The sequence below is a fragment of the Temnothorax longispinosus genome, chromosome 8, assembly GCF_030848805.1.
Source record: "Temnothorax longispinosus isolate EJ_2023e chromosome 8, Tlon_JGU_v1, whole genome shotgun sequence".
Taxonomy (NCBI): Eukaryota; Metazoa; Arthropoda; class Insecta; order Hymenoptera; family Formicidae; genus Temnothorax; species Temnothorax longispinosus.
The window spans coordinates 20653824-20674684 of record NC_092365.1 but is presented as its reverse complement, the minus strand read 5'-3'; the positions used below and the strand labels follow the sequence as shown (position 1 = coordinate 20674684).

The 20861-nt window shown below is 42.2% G+C and overlaps 1 protein-coding gene across 5 annotated transcripts; it reads right to left on the bottom strand.

The window, feature by feature from the left end:
* Positions 1–219: 219 nt before the first annotated feature.
* On the bottom strand, positions 220–20478 carry LOC139818406 (proton channel OtopLc). 5 transcript variants are annotated; one of them, XM_071787089.1, is made up of 10 exons: positions 19719–20478; positions 16044–16374; positions 14863–15113; positions 8744–8971; positions 7208–7410; positions 6464–6780; positions 5810–5824; positions 5458–5623; positions 5102–5381; positions 220–4844 (listed from the first exon to the last, which is right to left on the bottom strand). In XM_071787089.1, exons 2-10 carry the CDS (start codon positions 16128–16130, stop codon positions 4139–4141), a joined length of 2253 nt encoding a protein of 750 aa, XP_071643190.1. In that variant the 5' UTR covers positions 16131–16374; positions 19719–20478; the 3' UTR covers positions 220–4138. The 5 variants fall into 5 exon arrangements, with proteins under 5 accessions (XP_071643190.1, XP_071643191.1, XP_071643192.1 ...); XM_071787090.1 differs by having other exon boundaries at positions 6464–6777; XM_071787091.1 differs by lacking the exon at positions 5810–5824.
* Positions 20479–20861: the final 383 nt, after the last annotated feature.

Here is a 20861-nt window from a genome sequence, read left to right as displayed (position 1 = left end):
AATCGTAGCACGAAGCAAATCATTACGTAGAAAGTCTGATTTTAAATATCTCGAATTGCCTACATTTAAAACCTTATTTTATTTCCGTCGTGAAATAAACGTAATAGAAATGCGGTTTGTCAATTGAACATTATCTGTACTTTCTAACTTCATGACGATTGATATCGCGATTTCATTGGTGAAAAAGTGATTGCGATTGGTGATAAATAAAGAGAAACGTTTCGTTATTGCGGACGAGTGTATTGCAATTCGTAAGGTACAAATAGTACAAAGGGTATAAAGAGTACAAACATTGCGTAGGAACTAGATTATGCGGACATAGAAAAAGTACAGTTCAGAGACGTGATATAGCAAAGAGAGCTTCCTCTCGTGTTTTCTCTCTCCTCTTATATCACTCGCAAAATTGCGAATTGCGTCCTTCGTGATTTCGCCCTGATTTTATCTTTTTACGGGAGGATTCATGCCGAGATCGTAAACGCGTCAACAATGTGCATGAGAGAAGTCTATCCCAGAAAAGGACGAGTCTACTGCAAAAGGCTTTCTCTTGCAATATTTGAAGTAAAGATATAGAGCGGTCATTATATAAATATTATAAATACTTAGGCTGTAACGACTGAATCTAAATCATTATATTAATATTTACTTCTGAAGTCTTGTTGCTTGGATATCTGCTTGGATATTTTTCGTATCGCTTCTTATTGCGATTTGGTATTCTGACTGCTCTATTTAGGACGAAGTTGTAGGCGAGAGAGAGAGAGAAGAAGTGAAGGAAAGAATGAACATGGGATCTCGGCACGAATCCTCGGGACTCTCAATAAACGTAACATGTCGCGCGTAAATCCTATGTCAGATTATAATAAATATTATATAATAGAACAACGTAATAATAAATATATTTATATCTTGTATATATAAATATGCGTTATGTATATATGTACATATATGCATATATATGTACACATATATGTATATATGTATATGTATATATATGTGTGTATAGGAAGAAACATGTCGACACAACTAGCGCTAAACACCGAGAGAATTCGCTTTTATTGTATATTCTCCACCATTTATTTACAGCCGTCTTAGAGAAACTATATCTTACAAAAGATCGACTGCACCGACCGGATAACTATGAATTCGCAACGGCGATAATCGATATCGAAGCTTCTAGCACGAAACACGTATTATTCATGAACGCCTACATTTCCATTAAATCTCGACTTCTTCCCCGTTCTCTCTGTCTTTTCTTTTATTTCATGTATAAGCACGCACTCGCAACACACGCACGCACATACACGCACATATACGCATACATACACGCGCTCACGCATACCCGCATTCACCCGTACGCGACCACACGTCAATTTGTTCATTCCCTCATTCTCACTTGCTTCTGTGATCTTCTCATCATCACATATATGTGAGTTGAGCATGAAAGAAACTCGAGTAGGTCGCCTCTAGTTTCGAGATCGCGTGTCGATCGCGATCGATCTTGATCCCCTTTATCTCCTATCAGCTCGGACAGCACTCTTCTTGACGGATTTTAAGGCTTAATGATATGATCAGCCATTGTACTGCACTCCTTACTTCGAACGTCTTCACTTTTTTCATCTCTATATCGTTCTACTTTTGAAAATTACGCGAGTCCACGGTGGACACTCGTGCATCGATTTGATCCTGATCACTGAGTTTTCTGTGAGAGCCGGACGCAAAATTAATTTCTCTTGATAATACAAATTCAACGACGACAATAAAATGTTCGTGTATTATAAGTCACGATCGTAACAGCGGTACTAATTATTTTTCTTTCTATAATACGACTCAATTTCTACAATAATATATCTAAAATTATATTTATAAATCTTCTTGTGCGTACATCTTTTTAGATATAAAAGGACTAAAATTCTGCGATTTAAATTCTTTTTAGAATAGTTAATATCTATATGGTTCTTTCTTTATTGAATTATACATGGACATCGTGCAAGGCGCTCGAAAATATGAAGTTCGCGGATCGTGCGAATTGATTTCGAGTTTGTTAAATAGAAAACCGAAAGAAATAGATTCTTTTCAGTTAGTTGGTTCTTTTATCAGTATATTTAAATATTTCTAATTCCTGCGAGATTTATTCAATTACATTTAAAATCTATGTAATTGTTTCACGTAATAATGGGCAATAATTTTGTTTACGAAATCCACGTTCACGAAAATTTACAAATAATAATCTACCAAGATTTTATTGCTTGCGCTATTAAACATACTCGTAATCTACTTTCCCCGTCGTTATTTTAAATGTCGATTCATCTGCATATACGCAACAATTGTTGTTTAAGCTGCAGTTTGTACTACGTGGAAGACGGATATCCGTGAGAGTGTCCAAGTGCCTTGAATTACGAGCACCAAACATTCAGATTATACACAGCTAGGGGACTCGGTTCGATCAGTTCATAAAGTGGATCAGAATTTATGCTTATTGTTTTAGTGCCCTGACCATCATTCTCCTGACATTCATTTCAGTCTTTCGAGAGAGGGAATTCGACTCCTCTCGAACCCTCGCTCGTCAATCGGAATGGATATACAAAGGTTTATCGAACGAAGAAGATTCATTGTTCCCGTGTTGATCGAAATCCTATGCCGAACGTTTCGACCTGATTGATTCTAAGAAAAATCTAGCCCCTACTTCTAACAAATGGACATTTTGTCGTCTACAGAATTATGTGTTTGGATATCTGAACGCGAGCGTTAATTCGAATATGTATAATAAAAATAATAATCAATTATGTTTCTCCGTAACTTTGTATTCGATTGTTTCTTTTTGGTCGATTGAATTGAGGACGTCTTCGTTTAAATATCTACAAGAGAAAAATTTAGAATGTATACATATAATAGGTATTGACTCAACATTTATATCAGTGAATTCCATTTCGAGGAGATTTGCAGATCTAACCAGTCAGATGAGAAGTACAATTTATTGTTTCACTTCCCAATAGGTATATTCTTTCATGTAGCAGATAAATGCTTTTCTTATCTCCTATCGATTGCGCACGGTATTGCCGGAATCGATACGAGATAACAGTGGAAACGTTTATTTGCTGCTATCGCGATGGAACTTTCCTTCTTTATCGAATGAAATTCACTTCTCTCGTACAGTGACTTTCGTTCTGTTATTTTTACTCCGTAGAATTATCGCTTAGGGCTGTGATAGCAAGTGATAGACATCAATGCACACGTAATGTGCCTTCATCGCACGAATACTGCGATTCTGCTAAGTTGATTCGTGTGGTTTGCAAATCCTCCCTCTTCGTGTCGGTTTTACAGGCGCGGTGAAGTCATCAGAGGCTATTTACAGATATCAATGGCGGATAAGAGTATTATTATTTACGTCGAAATCTCTAAAAAGTGTTCTAGGGATCAAGGAGATTGTGTATAATATGCTTCGATAAATCGGCTTATCAGCAATACGCTCTCAATACGCATTTCTGCTGGAATTTGCTAAAATTGTTCTTTTGACGCGAGTTATGTATTTTTCGGCGAGACGGTGATCCGTTTTAGAAAGTGATATTAGAATTACAAGAATTACACAATAATATCATTGACGATATTGTGTAAATTCTTATGGAGTCGCCAACATTTATATCGACAAAATGAATTTATACAGGACTAACTAGAACACTGACCGTCGATAAATGACGAAGTAACCTACTGTTTATGGGACAATTAGCCTTTATGAGTATCTTTCTGCCGCGACGTCTTCTTCTCTAATTGCGATCAAATTACGTATGTAATATCGAGACCCCGAATCCATTTATTATTATATATATACCGTTAGCTTTCCGAAATATACCCTGAAATCGATACAAATTACGTGCGTATGAACTGTCGTGTACGTATTTAATGCTTCAATCATGTTCGGACGCCTAGAAAAGTTCTATCCGTCTAAAGATATCGATGTCTACTTCTTAACGCGTCGCCCGACGAATTCTTCCCCTTCAAAACGAATTTCGCAATTCGACATTTTTCTCGATCACATGAAATACGCCGGATCATTCTCCGCAATGGCATCAAGCCGCGACAGTTGACTCTTAGGACGCTGTGGGAATCCACCGGTCTTCCATATGACCTCACGGGACCCCTTGCGTCACATGTAGGTCGGTTTCACCTTGTAGGCCCGCTTCCACACCTCGCACAGGCACACGGTGCTGTGGAACCTGTAGAAGATCGCCAGCGGCATGGAGACGTGGGTGATGATCGTCCACGCCCACAGGCCGTAAAAATGCAGCTGCACCGGATGCGATTCCGCCCGTGACTTCTCCAGCGTGTTGATCGCCCACATAGCCAGATTCGTCACCAGCAGGAACGTAACGATCTCCCTGCCCGGCTTCCGGCGTATCTGTTCGGCGGTGGCGACCGTGCGCCTCGACGCGTCCAGAATGAAGATGGTCTGACAGGTGGTCTGGACGACGCTGGCCAGAGCGGTGACCAGCACGAGGACCGTGTGCTTCTGCAGAGTGAAGTGACCGCCGATGATAGTGAACGTAGAGTAGATGAACATGCCGGTCTGTGCGGCCACCAGGAGGATGTTGTCGAGCTCCAGATTTCTGCTGCCGTCATAGCGCAGCTTGCGCATCTGGAACATGCCGATCAGCGTCGCCAGGGTCGACATCCCGTAGAGCGTCAGCTCGCAGATGTTTACCTCGGTCACGGCGAGACCGACCAGCTCGGGCCGCGAGATGAGGACGAAGAAGAGGATGAGGGAGATTATGGTCAGCACTAGAATCAGAATGCCCACGAAGAGGCCCTTGTGCGCGCGGGCGCAGTCCACGCTGTAATGGTGAGGCGATTTCCTGCGGATAATTAAAAGCTCGTCATTTGAAGTTCGTGAATTAAATGACGTAGGTTCTAGTGGCATTTTATTGTAGCGTTGCTTTACGTAGGATATTATTCGCGATCGACTCTCTGATAAGCTCTGTGCGTCAGCGGAATTTGTTCGTAAACTGGGATTTACGTCATTTACGTGCTTCTGTAGCATGTATTGTTCCCACAGCCGTAAGAGTATTATTACTATAGCGTATATATAGGCGAATGTATTGTCATTATATACCTGTAGGCGTGTGCGTGGTGACGCGGCGGCGTTGCAGGCTGCGTGAATCCGACTTTCGATATGTTTTTCCACATTACATATAAAATGGCCGCGCAAATTAAGCTATACTCTATCGTGCACGGAAAGAGGAAGGGACTGGCGTCTTGCACCAACGATCCCATTATATTCGTCCTTCTGCATTCGAACATGTGATGGGGTCCTTTGAGACCGCGCGGTAGTCGCACGTGTTCTCCGTGATGAGAATGGATATGACCACCGAGATGAAGGCCTCCTTTCGAGCCTGAAAAGTTCGAAAGTCAGACAGTTCCGTAGAATTGTAATGGAAGAGATCGTGTTTAATGGAAGATCATGTTTACCTAGTCTGTGGGAGATTCTAAGGGAGTTGTTCTCCGGATTGTAGAACGTGAGGATCTCGTGTTTCGTTTCTTGCACGAGAACGTTCAGCCAAACTGACAGATTCGTGCCGATCATATGCATTAGTCCGAAACGCGCAACGACGCGATGACGATGAACCTTCATTTGCTAGAATATGAGGCAATCTAATGTAAGATTGATAGTAAAAATAATTTTGCTCTCAAAAATATATAATCTTAATCACTCTATTTACATCAACGTATTTTTTAATTAAATATATTTATTTCTGGTGTTAATTGTTGTATATATACATAATATGGTTGATTCTAATAACAGAGGAAAGAAACAAGTTACCTTTAAGAACATATCCTTTTCATCCGCAATTTTTTTAAATAGAAATTTATCGTATTAATGCTTTTAAACGTCATATGAAGCGATAAGAGTTTAAGTTGGTGAGAATGACATTAATAGAAATAGAAAGTATAGTATATGATATCGATAGGGCACTAGAGCGTTCGGATAGTCACGTTCTACTGTTGTTCTCAGGGTTGTTCACCCTTCTGTTTCATTAACCCCGTAACCGGCGAGCCTGTGTTAGCTCGGTACTTCCGTCAGTGAATTTCCTATCGAGTTACAGTATACATCATCGGAGTTTTTCAATATATAACATGTGCAGCGATTCTCAAGAATGCATAGTATAACTTTTTATACATATAATCTTATAAACTTTGTTGTTATATTAATTTTGTGGTTGTTATATAATATTTTTTTTATTTACTTTTAAATGAGTTTTCCTTTAATACGATTTTAATTCAAAATTTAGTCGTATAAAGATACAATGTAATGTTAAAGATTGAAAAGTTGAAAAGTGAGAAACAGTGACCCTCGATATTCTCGCTGAGAAAAGTTAACTTTGAAATCGATCAAAGAGTTTGTCATCAAGAGAAAGGTCGCGAGTCGTGAGAACACGGCTCGTGCAGATGTCATTCACATTCAGCGCCCACTCACCTCATTGTTCAGAAATATGAAGTACATTTGGATGAAGATGAAGGCCATTCTCGTGGCAGGCGTGAGCGCCAGCATGATGTTGTGACATTTCGTGTTCTGTTCCAACTCGAAGTACTGGCCAAATTCCAATCCGGAATAGATCATCGAGCCGATGCCGAACGCGACGGCGCCCATTCGCAGATAGAAGCTACCGTAGTGCTGGACCGGACGTACCGGATTCACGTGCGGGTATCCGGTCTCAGGCGCGTCGCTGTCGCCGCCGGCGCCGCTCGACGATCTCGACGAGTCCAGATCGCACACGTCCTTCTGCTTTTCTGCTTCGCGAATTTACGATTTATGGAGAGAACCGGTTAATTGCGGTCAGTTATTACGCGGCAACGAACGCCGTCATTACGTTCGAAATTGGTGTACCGCCTTCGGCGATCGCTCTCGTTTCGGCGATCGCTGTCGGCCGAGAGAGGAATTTTGACGAGAGAAGCGAAGCGAGGTCATCATAATGATATATATACATAATGTTGCGTCACCATGCGCGTGAATGTAGATTGATCGGTATGTAAGGCTGCGATTGCCAAAGCGGCAGTCTGACCACGGCGAGCTTTATCTACTTCCACGCGCGTGGAACTCTACGGAGCACGCTCGCTCGTAAAAGCCGAATCGATATTTCCTACGAGTCGGAAATATTTATCGCGGCAGGTAGGGACAAGGGCCTCGAGTGAATTTTTTACGTGATGTCTTTGGACTCACTTGGTTTCGTCTTGTTATCGCTGAACAGCATGGCGTACATGTACACGAGGAAGATCATGCTGCCGAAGTAGAGGTAGAGATAGAATGCCTCGTAGAAAGACGGCGGTATGTACGTGGATATTACTTCCGCCATGGGAAAGGCGATCCCCATCACAACCAGAAGTTTCCCGTACAGCGCGCTCAAAGTGGTCGCCAGGGCGTCGCTGCAGCAGAAACGGAAATTGAAGCTGAACGAAACGCGCGGATCCACGTCGCGCGCGGATTAAATCCTTGCTCGAGGAAATAGATCCATCTCCGGCCGTATACTTTGAGGAATCACCGCGCGCGCGTTCCTCTTCAGTTATACTACTTGCCAGCTATCAAACGGATCTCCATTCGAAATGCACCGACGAGGAATTTTATAAATCCGTCTATAAACCCACCGCCGGCCTTTATCGGGCGAACGGAGATTGAAATCAGCGAACCGCGTCGAATGGACTAATATAATTCCCTTTATACATATAAATCCCGACGTATCTCATTTATTGTCGCAACAAGTTACTTTTATTCGTTTTGATTGAGAATTAAAAGAGTCGCGATGTACGATTTTTTTCTGGCGCAAAATCTGCACGTAGATATAAAGGCTCCTTTTTTCGGCCCTGACCCAGATTAAAAAAACATCTTTTCTCGAAGGAATCATTGAAAACGAGAGATTGAGGGCAGCCGCGCGCGAATGATGGATCGTTAGCTCGATGCCCATCATCGTGTAACATTACAAGCGGAGGTACCATTGGCCGCAAATACATCCACCCCCGTAAGAATTGGCTCAATTACGAGTAATCGCGTGGTCGCCTGTACGCGTGTGTTTGATTCATAAAGTGCCGGTAATTGCGATGCAGACGTCGGTCAGGATAACCTGGAGGATCACGTGAAATTTCCGTGGCGACCGGCATTCCCCCTTCGCGTGTATCAGAGGACGAAAGCGAATTGAAGTCGCAAATTTTGACAAAACGCACGGCAGAAGAACAAATTCGAGCTATGAGAAAAGATTAAGAAAAATTTATTTTATTATGCAGAACGTATCAATAGTAGTCATCTCGTCGAATTAATAATTCTATGAATAAATAACGTTGCATTTGCAGTTTTAAAATTCTATTTATTAATTATGTGCAGAAATTTATGATATTATTTGCTAATATGTATGATTTCGCAAAGCGTGAATAACACCATAAATTTCTACACATAATTAATAAACTATAAATTTCTGGGTTTAATAATTCAATTAATATTTATGGCACCTCGCGTTGGCGCAGCTGCAAACGAGATTATTATACACGCGGATGCGGTTATTACATGAAATTATTACACGCACTCTTTTGTTGTGTATAAATAATGATATTCTATGAATATGAAAACGGTTAAAAGAAGATTAATAATTGCGTGTAATGCTAGAAATTAGTTTCGATTAGGCGTACAATGTTAGGAGAAGGCCCGAATTGATCGGGTGACGGTACATCGACCTCGATGCGATGGTGAAACGTTTGATTCGCTACTCACCATCCAAGGTTCTTCCACTTCCGCTCGTCGGTGACCTCGAGGAAGGTCGGCGCCGGATAGCAGACCGCCGGAATCGGCTGTGAGGAGCATGGTAGGGCCAACGCAAACTGGGGTGGCCGGTGAACGCGAGAAGGTGAGCTGCTGCTGTGTCTAGACAGCGTTTCCGGCGAGACGATTACCGCGGATGGTGAGGCTGGTGACGGTAGCGCGACCGGCAGTCCTGGCCAACTGCATAGAACATGTCTACTATTATCTCGTATCTATTGTTATCGCGTTATAATTTTTTTTTTTTCGTTCAACTTTTCGCAAAATTATGACATCCCTTAAGGTCCGTATTCCACGTATTTCTTCATTGAGAGAAAGATATCTTACGCCAAATGATTGATTTATGTCTACAAGGCGAGAAGTATATAATGGATAACAATTTTTATATCAGAAATTTATTTCGAATTTTCAAATTGTTTTGTAAATTATTTCATCCGTTCATATTTGACGATTGTCACAAATGTAAAAAGATATCTGAATAAAAGCAGTAACTATCAAAGGTGAATTGAGAAATATAGAAAATCACATTTAGTACTTACAATACGATTACAGAATACGAATACGTATTCTAAAGTTAAGAAGATGTAAATTTAAAGACACAATTTGTTTTGTGCAACGAGCATATTTTGATATTTAAATAAAGATAAATTTCGCTTTCAAGTGTAACACTTATATGCCATATGTGAAAGATGTCTATCTTTATTTTTTACGAGATGGAAATTGTGATCAACTTTGCGACCACGGCTTCTTCCCCAACATTAGCGATTTTAATTATTTAATTACTCGCTCAATAAGTTCCATATCCTCAATTACCTATTTTTTGAAGTAGAGGCTTTATATAATATATCCTTCTAACAGCGATGAATTCATATAATTTTAATTATATAATACATTCACATAATCTCATGATCATATTCTATTCTTTTTTTAATTAATCGCGTTGATAGTTAATTAACTTATATATATATGTACATATATTTCTTTGTTAAAGCCATAATATACATGGCAGCAGTTAGTATGAGTTAATTAACTATCAACACGATTAATTAAAAAAAGAATAGAATATGATCATGAGATTATGTGAATGTAGAATTAAAGTTATATGAATTCATCGCTGCTAGAAGGATATATTATATAAAGCCTCTACTTCAAAAAATAGGTAATTGAGGATATGGAGCTTATACTGAGCGAGTAATTAATTAATTAAAATCGCTAATGTTGGTGAAGAAGCCGTGGTCGCAAAGTTGATCGCAATTTCCATCTCGTGAAATGCATAAAAAATAAAGATAGACATTTTTCACACGACATATAAGTGTTACACTTGAAAGCGAAATTTATCTTTATTTAAATATCAAAATATGCTCGTTGCACAAAACAAATTGTGTCTTATATATATATATATATAAAAAGATAAAAGCATAGAAGTGCGTATGCACTTCGTGAAAACCCACGCGCCCGTCTGATTTAAGGTCAAACGCGGTGCCATAATGTTTGACACATTACATTGACACTGGCTGCAGGAAGAGACCGACTAGTGCTGATGGCTTTGTGAGTATCATTAGATGACGTAGCGTTAACTTTCTAACACGGGTCATTTATCTAATAATAGTTGTGGCCGATCTATTTAATCCGACACGTGATAAAACGTGATAAAAACGTGCTTTTCGCTCTTTACACGCGCATACAAATGCATTTTGCATTTCAATATAAAAATAAAACCTGATAAGAATGTATTATGTCACAATTATTCCAGCTGACTGTTGACATTACAACAGTATTAGTTTTTTGCATTCTTAGATTGTATTTTCTAACATTTAATATTCTCTGCCGTGCCATTTTAACTCAGTCATAAATTTCACCAAATTTTAATCAAAGTGACTTTAAAAAAAGGTCCACGCGAACAAAGCGGATTTGTTCATCGTCGCGCAACCATTATCATAGAAATTGCGCACTTTGACGCCTTCGACGGGATTCAGCGTTGTTCCGCATATTTTAGGAGAAAAACGATCCGGCGTACCGTTGACCTAGCCCCGATATGTCGGAGGTGGTTGAAAAGAGTAAGAAAAGGAACCCCGAACCTTTTACCAAGCGCATGCAGAATAGTGTAAAAAATATTTCGCAGCAACGTGGCTTTGGCGTGATATACGAAGGCAGCGATAGGCGGGCGAAAGCTCGTCTCTTGCCTCCGAGCTTTTTGAAATAATCACGTAGCGTTGCGAAGCGTTGGAGCGAGAGAGGGTGTCGTTGGCCGAGGGAAAAACGGGTAGAACAAGAGGGCACTGAGAGGGTTGATTCAGTGGTCGAGTGGCGTCCCTCGTTGCGAAGGGCTTGAGAACGCGGCGCATCGGCCCATCCTTTGGTGAAGATCTCTTCCCACTCTTACGCTACCTTCTACCCATCGACGTCCCTCGCGGCATCCCGTCCCTCAGCATCTTCTCCCTTTTTTTTTTCGTAACTTTTCTCGGCTGGATTTATTACATCATTAAAATTCTTTTCAGCGGACTTTGACACGACGCTGACCTGGTTTCTTTGCAATTTTAATTTGCTTATCGTTAGAAAGAACAGCAAAGTTCGGCGCGCATGAATCGATCGACGTTATACATGCTACAACTCAAAGTTTTATGCTTGCTTTCATTAAATTTACATTTAATTCAACTGACTGCGTTCTTTCCTAAAGTTAGAAATAAAGGAGAATGAAGAAACGAAAGATCTCTCTCGTAATGGATTCGTTATTCCCATGAAAAAAATTTTTTTAAAGGTATTATTTGCTGAAGACTCACATTTCCGTTCGCGCACTTGCCGAACAAACGTATATTTTCCGAATATTCTCACGAAAACGAATTGCAATTTTTCACCCGGTGTCGCATACATGATCTCACTTCTCGCGACTTTCCGAGAAATTCTGCAAAGACGTCGCCTGGCATTTCATTTGAATTCAATTGCCACGCACAGCCATTGTCAAAGTACATCTCTTATTCAGAAACTTGGGGACTCTTCGCGCAAAAGTCCCTTTGAACTTTGTGCCTGAGAAATTCCAACTCGCTGGCCACTCTCTTTCTCCGTCACTTTCCGCGCATATTACGATGGGAATTACGCTTCCGAGATTTCCACCAGAGAGGAACATCGATTCTATCGCTTGTCATTTCGTTATACCCGTCATCTGGTATTCCGCACATATCTCTCAATACTACTTCCTTCCCGTTTTCCGATTTATCCTACCTCACGCGACGGAAAATTTTTCACGCGAGAATTCTCTTTTTTATTATAAAATAAGAATGTAATCGACGTGTCCGTAAAAATATAACTTTTACTTCAAAATTATAACAGCGTTTAATTATAAATTTCGTTAAATCATACACAGCAAGGCGCGTATAAATAAAATTTTCGAGAAACACTTCTATACTCCTAGATACAACAGATATCGAGCGCGAGCGAAATCCTGATACCTGAGCGATGTCTCCTTGATAAGCATACCCGTGACCTTGGCTCGCACTTTCCTCGATCGTCTCGGTGGTACGTTGGCCCTCATGAACGGCCCTCACCAACGGATGACACTATCACGGCCCTCCGGCTCGTGACACGGCACTCCACGGACCCCGCATCACAAACTGAGGCCCTAACCGGGGCAGACCGGCTCCCTGACTATTGTATCTATCGATCCTTCTCTCTGCGTATATCATTTCTCTCTGTCCCTGCCTGGATATGCGACCGTTTGATAGCGAGCTCGTTAGTGGTGTATCAAATTTGCAGCGGCGTAACACGCCGTTACATCGTCAGCGCGCGCCAGCTGATCGCTTCGTTTCGGTTACGTGCCGGGAATTCGAGAGAAAAGGGGTTCGACGGGAAAACAGAAATCAACAGGAGAATTCGGGGGAAAAAAGGAAAGGGAAATAACCGGCAATGTGTGTTAGATGCAGAGCAAGAATTGTGAATATATTGATATTAGATGTGAGATATATTAGATATTAGATATTAGATATTAAATATTAGATATTAGGACAGCTACTAGTATAATACTATAAAAAAATACTGTCTGAGTAAAAAGAATAAGTCAAGAGAATGAAGAACATTTTTTTTATACGTGCAATTTTGTTGTTGAGAAAAATGAGTTGAATAAAAATTAGATAATTAATAATACGGTTCTTCTTAAATCAATTGTTCCTCTATTTTAAGAGATTTCCCAGAAAATTGCATATGTCGCATCTAAGATACATGAAAATACTGTACTCTAATATTCACATCGCTTCGACTTTTATTCCGTCTGTCTCTTGAGATCGGCAGCCCTCGTACATTTACCGGAAAATATCTGACGGCATTTCCCCGCCCCACCGCGTCTACCATTTTCCCATCAAGACGACAAATTCAACGCGAGTAAGAGAGGCTCTTTCGCGTTGGAGGATTGTGGAATATAAATTTTCCGTCGCCCGACACTTCTGGTATGACCGGAAAATTTTTTATCCCCCAACGAAACGAGGCGTATTATACACGATTGCATTTGCGACAATATTGTAATAACTTTAACGCGATGTCTGTCGATTCTAACAACTAAATTTCTTTGCGTTAAACTCTTCTTATTTTTAATCAATCTTATCATTTCGGTCGATGTATGTATATACTACATATAATATCCTTAGAAATTCGTGAAAATATATCACGATGTAAATTTCTTCCACCGTCGCGCGAAATGCGAATGTCGTCTTGAGTACATGTCTAAGTTGATTGAATCTGCATGTAAACCGACGGAATAAGCTGCTTTTCTGATAGATTGGCGAAGAGGATTCGGGAAGTTCCCGACACGACGGAGACTTGAGGAAGAGGGAAAGGTGGTTTTAGGAGGCCTCCGAAGGTCGAACCGGAAGCGAGAGGGAAGACACGAGCGGAGATCGAGCATAAGCCATAACCGAGTGACAGGTCAATATTAACTCTGACGCCGATGGTCGTTCCCGTACACGCGAATTCACGTTCGATATCCGGCGGAAGTAATCGAGTTCCGCGGATGGACCGAATACGCGCGCAAACCAGACATGCTCCCGCATGCCGGAATTCGAGAGGGATTTGGCATTCGGTCCGGTAAATCGGTTCCATTGGAGACGCCGACGCGACGAACAACGCGTTAAAAGCCACCGCGCGAACAAGGGCCGTCACATTATGAGAGATATTGCATAGGAACCCGCGCGCTATTTTTCTTTCAGTTACACTGACAGACGCAATAAATTCTCGTTTATTCGAAATTATATATGAATACTAGTTTTAGTTTGCGCGCGAAAACAATATTATGTACATATTTCTAAACAATAACACGCTTGTGAATCGTTACGTTATGACATCAGTAATAGTAATTGTGCATGGATAAGAGAATTAGGGTCAAGACAGTTCCTCGAGTTCATCGGAAATGAAAAGGATATCCCACGTAGAATGGACGTGGGATTGATGGCGCGGAGGAAATCGGCGTGTTGCTGCGAAATCGCCGAGGCATTTTTCACGATCAAGTTTAATTGCCGGCACAGTGTACGAAGTGCACAGGCTCCGTACGCTGGGAACCGAGGGAAATGCGCGTTAATCGCAGACGGTGATTAATGCGGGACCGCCGCGGCGCCGGGACCGCCGCGCCGCGCCGGCGTTGGTCACTCCAATGAAGAGACGTGGAGAAACACCGGCTCTTTAGGGGAGGCTGTAATTTACGTTGCGGTGGCGCATACAAAGCGGTAACAATCGATACAAAACGGTCGAATCAACGGCAAAACGCTCGTTTCTTAATAATCTCGTTTCTGTACGACGCGCGATAAAACGTGAATATAATTTCTCTTTTTAATTAATCCTAGATTGACTTATTATATGTAAAATTGAAAGATTGCAATTAAAAATTCACGTTTTAAAAAATCATTTTGCCGCGCAAATTTACCGTTTGTTCGGTCTGTTTATTCACTGCCTGTTCCGGCTTTTTAATTAAGAAACTCGCGCGAAACGCGTCGCGCGCGGATCGTTAACGATCGCGAAAATTAGCAACGAGGGAAAGTATGTCTCGAGTGGCATATAGAGGTGGTACCGGGGGTAAAGGCACTTTCTATACTCACTCCTGCATGATCGTCGCGGTCGACGGTTTCTCGATTTCCGTACTAATCGTGCCACCGTCTGGCGTTCGAAGCGCGGCCAATGCGGCCGCCTCCTCCTCCTCCCTTAACTCTTCCGATGCCTCCTCGGGGATCGTCGTAATGTCCTCAATCGGCGGCAAGTCGTTCCCGTTCTCCTCCAGATGATTTTCCAGCATGGGATCAGAATTATTGTCGCCCGGCCGCGTCACTTCCTCGATATCGGAATCGATACCCTGTGGGATAGGATCAGGAAATATATGTCATCGTTATTGATATGCTGTGCTGATTTTATGTAGTTTTAAATTCTTAATGACATATCGAAAAATTTGCTGCGTAAGTTAAAGTCAATAAAATTTAGCAAAAATTAAAGAGATTTTATTACATGTAATATCGTTAAATTAATGGGAATAAAAAAAGCGTCGTATTCGCTAAATATGATGCGAAATGACATGTGAGCGAAGTAAATATTTAATAGGGCCTTTAATCGAATAGAATACATGATTTATCTGTTTCCCATGGAACAGCCAATTTTACAATTGCCCTACTTTTAGGAATATTTACGAGAATATTGAATTTGTCTTGTGGGGCATGTGATTTTATTGGTATGACATTTTAGTTATTGAAACATCGCTGCACTTTAATCCAATTTGAGAAAGGTCAAATGCAGATATGAGGATCTCGATTATGACTTAATAGAAAATCGAGCTCCGCGACACTCATGTTACATGTTTCAGAAATTATCTTCTGTCGCTCTTCATCAGTTGACGCGAACGTAAAGAATAATCATTGAATTTTCATACATATGTAAGTTTTAATATTTATAAAATTTTTATAGTATATTTATAATACCTATATTTTTTATTTATAATACTTTTACATTATATTTATTTAATTATATAACCAAAATAAAACTTTACAGTCCTACAAGATAATCAACGTGGATTTCGAAAATGTATAAGGATAAAAGATCTGTAAAAATGCAATTATGCCCCTCTCGTAATAATCCGTCGTAAGCGAAATGGCGAGTCAAGGATCTCGAAGCTCCGTAATTCACGCCGCGCCGTTCAAAATCTTTTCGGGTAATTACCCTTGGTTCAGGCTCAAGACAGATGATTTTTAATCTACAAAATCCCTCATCTCTTCCCCCTCCCCTCGTCGTGTACCTGTGCGAAGTCCATGTAGAAGGAGTCTCTGGAGTCGGAGCTGCCCTGGCGTAGCCGGAGGCTGAGATCCGGCGAGCTTTCGCCCATCTTCCTTATCTCCTTATCTCCCTCTCGCTTTTTCACCACCCCTCGGGCTCAACCGCACCTCTCCCTTTCGGAGAGAGAGAGAGAGAGTCCCCGACTCTCCCTCGCGCCTTTCCTCGCTCCTTTCACCCCCTCTCGCGCGCCGACCCCCTCGTCTTTGTCTTCGACACGAGCTCCTCGCTCCTCTACGGACGGGGAATTCTAAAGAGGGTGGGCCCTTGTGCACACAATCCACCGGGTTTGCAGCCTGAAAGAATCGGCCCTTGAGAGACAGATCGCCTCAACGCCACGCCGCGCCTCCTCTACCTGTTCGCCTCTCGCGCGAGAGGAAGCGAGAGGCTGCTCTCGACCGTGCGATGCGAAAATATTCCCGGTGGAAAAGAGCCGGCGAACACGCGTGGCCCCTCGTCCCAGCAACAACCCCCGAATATCAAAGGCGCGCGCTCTCTTTACCCCTTCGCAAAAGAGACGATCGCGCGAGCACATGCCGGGAAGCTATGATTTTCATTTCGACGCTTATCCCGATTATTAGTCGTCGAAGAATCTCCGGGGGTAGTTGCTGAGAATTGCTCTTTAAGAGTTAAGACCCTTCGCTCAAGCGTGCATATATCACTCTGCGAAGCTGATTTTGCCTTAAAGATTGTCACGTGACACGTAAATAAACGGGTCGTAACTAATAACACGAATAATTTATCAATTTTTTCATTTTATCTGCATTCTTTTTCTTGCTCTTCAGTTAATAAATAGTCATTTATCCTTTTCACTAATTGTGTCTCTTACATAATGAATATAAAATAGATAAGAAATTATTTTCTTGACCTTTTAGGCAATATAAAATATTACGACGTATTTTTATTACTTATGCGCGTGCTTTACGTAAGAAACTTCGTCGGACTGCTGCCGGGCAATCTCGGAAGCGGACCTCGATGCCCTTAATTACGTAAGACGCTGCAGGGACATCTACTTTGTAGAAAACTAATTACGCCAGATAGGAAATTAAATCTGACTCTCTTCGAGTTAATTATCCCGTTCGCAGCGTTGGTGATAATTTCAATCGAAACTGTAAAACACAATTATAAGGCCGCGACGGTTGCCCGGCGGCTACAGAGTCGATAACTAGAGTTCTGTATGTACATAGGACATTTTATTAATGCAAGAGACACGAAGCGAAGCCTTGTAAATTTTATCAGGCAGGTTAATTAAAATGCATTGACGCGAGTGCAGCGTACGAAACGTATCTCGTCGTATGCTGTGTTACGAAGTTCTAACCGTTTATCTTAGGAGAAGCGGACTTATGTGCTTAGGCGCTTAGTCATGTTGTTTCTAAGTCTTATAGGCGAGCTCGCTGTTCGCGGAGCTCTGTTGTTAGCGGAGTAATAAGATACTCCCGTTAAAGACAAGCTTCTTTATGCCCGGGGAATGTATAATTACTCTCGCGAAAGTAGTTACTGCCAAAGCCCTTTCGACGATTACAGCCGTCGAGACTCGAATACGGTTTCGCGTATAACGTAATCCACCGTTGTCAAACGTCGCGTTTCGTATTTCGACAGCGAGGAAATTGAAGAAATGCCGGCTCGCTTTTATCGCGTACGCATTTATCGCGACATTTGCAATTGAATATTGACAAGGATAATACGATCGCGCGAGATGTAAATAACGATTGAGTTACAGCTGAATTAAAAGGTATCTGCTGGAATCGTGTCAAACAGCTCGGTTTAGCTCGCTGCGAAGGAAGACTATGGGTCTATTTTTTATCGCTGAACTGGCTACACTAGTTCAGAGTGGTTATTCTTATCTTTTTCCTTCCAACGTGGAGTAAAAAAGATAAATCCTGAATTAGCGCGGCCAGTTCAGCAATAAAAAACAGCCCCGTACGTTCGGAGGACATTTGTCTCGTCCTACGAGTGATTCATACCGGAGCCAGTAAAACGCTTCCTTGCCAGGACATAGGGAGCTCTAACGTCAATGAACATTCTTCCCGTTGAGACTCGTCCCTAGTCCCTAACGCCATTCCACGACGGACCCTCCCGTTCGTCGAACGTTTTATGGCCGGTATACGCGGCATCGAATATTTCTCCACCAAAATGACTCCCCGCGCGCATTAGGGAAACATTGGGCACAGCAGAGAAGCACAGAGAGAAATAAAACGTGGGGTCAGACGTCTACGTTGTTTCGGATCGACCGCAGTAACACAGATAGTTTCGCGGCACGCAGAATAATACCGATCGCGAATTGTCGTTCAGGGATTACGCATAATCACTTTTTCTCGTTGTTCCTTTATATATTAAAAATTATAATAATTAAAACTATTGATCTCTCTCGCGCTATTAGGAAATTTCAATTTCTCGCTTCTCGGTATTTATTATTTATAGAATAATATTTTTTTTTATGGAATAATAAATAAATAGATTCTCAATGAGGAGATCAGTTTTGGTAAATAGCTGGATAAAATAAATGGCCAGTGTCAAACGGAAAGGATACATTGCGATAGCTTTCATATCTGGATAGAATAATTTATAGGCGTCACAATATATAAGCGAGGGACGCGATAGGAAGGCGAATGTGTAACGAAATGTTGCAAGGCGGAAGGATTATTACGTTTACGAGAATCGATCCAAGGTTTCTATATCCAGTAATGTTAATATTATCGCTATCTCTGGTACAGTTGTTGCTTTCCCAGAATTCCGCGGCAACGATTTTCCGTTGCGTCCGTCGTCGCGTGCGGCCGCGGCGCAAGGTAGCGTATTTTCCACTCCACGTTCATGCCGCGTAGCAGTTCATTGCCTTTTCGCGCCGGTGATTGTCGCGTTCGCGATGTTTTATCTAAACTATACGTCTCTCGTTTGCTAGATGCACGCAACGGGATGAAATATAATCGTCGCCAAATGATAGGCCGAGAGCTATCGAGCCGTTCATCGAAACGTTGTAAAACGATAGCTACTTAACATTAGCATGATATTTATAAAATCGGTGAAGATATCTTCTGATTTACGTGATAACTATTCCAATATTGAAATTTTATTAAGGTAGAATTAAATAAAAATTTCTATTAAAGTAGAATCAGTAGAATTAATGTGAATTTAAACAAATAACGATCTGCTTTATTATCTACTGACTTCGAAGCTTATTTTTAGCGAGAGACCACTTCTTCTTTGAATTATTTACTTCAAATACAAGAACCACATTGGGGTCACGATATTTTCTCTACAAGCAAAAACCAACCCCAGATCGACCCAAAAATACATTCGCACAAATTTCGGCCATCTATTTAAAGAATGACTCGTCGTTCGATCGATCTTGCGACGTTGCCTTAAAATTTCGTGCAAAATATCAGATAATTCATACCTACAAGATAAATAAATGGTAATCCATCCCGTGGTTTCAACTTGGCGCACGCCGATTTCGTTCCGCGAACGAGAAAGGGAGGAAATCGAATTACAAAACGCTCGTGCGTTTATTTCACGCAAATTACGAAAATTCGTTAACGCATGCATTAATGAATATATCAGCTTTTCCTTTCAACGCCGCGAATGCCGCGCGACTTCGACGCTCGAATAAGGGAGTCGGCGAAAAGGGAAGAAACGCACTTACGGGGAGAGCTCAAGGCATTCGTCGCCTTCCGGCGTTCATCTTCCCAGCACCCTTCGTCGTCGTTCTCCCGAGGGCGACGCATCCTCCCTCTCACATCGCAATGCCCATCACACCGTGCAGTCCCGCGTTTTCACTTTCATACGGCGCCTCCTCTCGCCGAGCTCGGCCGCGGATCCCGTCATCTGCCGTCTTCCGCCTCCACCCGGGTCCACCGCGAATCCATATCCCGGCGTAATCGGGGATGCCTAACGCCGCTGCCGCACCACCCACAGGTTGTAAACACACGCACCGACGCGTTTTCTCGCGCGTACGCGTATTCGTCTCTCACGGGGTGCGTACGGGCCGCGCGTTTTCCCTCGCGAGTTTCTTTACGCCGCTACCCTTTTTTTTCCATTCGGCGGGGGAGAGACGGCCGGAAAACGCACGTTTCTCGATTAAACTTTTCGTCGTGTTATTCTCCTTTTTCTCTCTTTTACCGGCCTGTCGACGGATTACTTTCTTTTTATTTTCTCTTTTTTTTTCACAGCTCTCCGGAAGGAGCTGTAAAACTTGTTGAACGGGAGGGAGAATATATAAGAGGGACAATATAAAAAAAGGGAGGACCGTTTTCCCCAAAATATCTCGGGAGAGTTTGGGGACGGAACGCGATCAATCGTGGCGCGTGTATACGAGGCACGGAGACACTTCGGCACCTCCCGAAGGGCGCGCCGCGCGAGACATCGACATCCTGCGAGAGCCGCCGGGCTGCTGCGATGGCCCGGGCTTCGGCGACGGGAGAGCGCCCGCGCCACGACGCCGCCACCCGTCGCACGCCGCTGCGCCGAGCGTCGACGTCGTTGCATCGGCGGCGCACGCCCCGTAGCGAGAGGACGGTAGCGATGGACCTTCACGGACGGATAAGATCCGGATGACGTTCCGTCGATACCGTGTCGATTTTCCAGAGGAAATTGGAATCTCGGAGCATTTTCCTTGATATTTCTCTTTTTCGTTTTTTTTTTGCACAATTTCCTAAGTAAATGTCCTGATTCCGATTGATAATTAAGGATATTATGACGTAGTTATATTTCGTTTTACATAGTTCGATGTAAAATATATTCGCTTTATAATTAAAGAGACGGGGCATAACGAATCGTAAAAACATGT

Coding starts and splice junctions, on each gene's coding strand:
- LOC139818406 (XM_071787089.1), bottom strand. CDS start 16,130: ATGGGCGAAAGCTCGCCGGATCTCAGCCTCCGGCTACGCCAGGGCAGC. Junction 15,114..16,043: donor TCTACATGGACTTCGCACAG/GTACACGACGAG, acceptor CCTATCCCACAG/GGTATCGATTCCGATATCGA. Junction 6,781..7,207: donor CGATAACAAGACGAAACCAA/GTGAGTCCAAAG, acceptor AAATTCGCGAAG/CAGAAAAGCAGAAGGACGTG.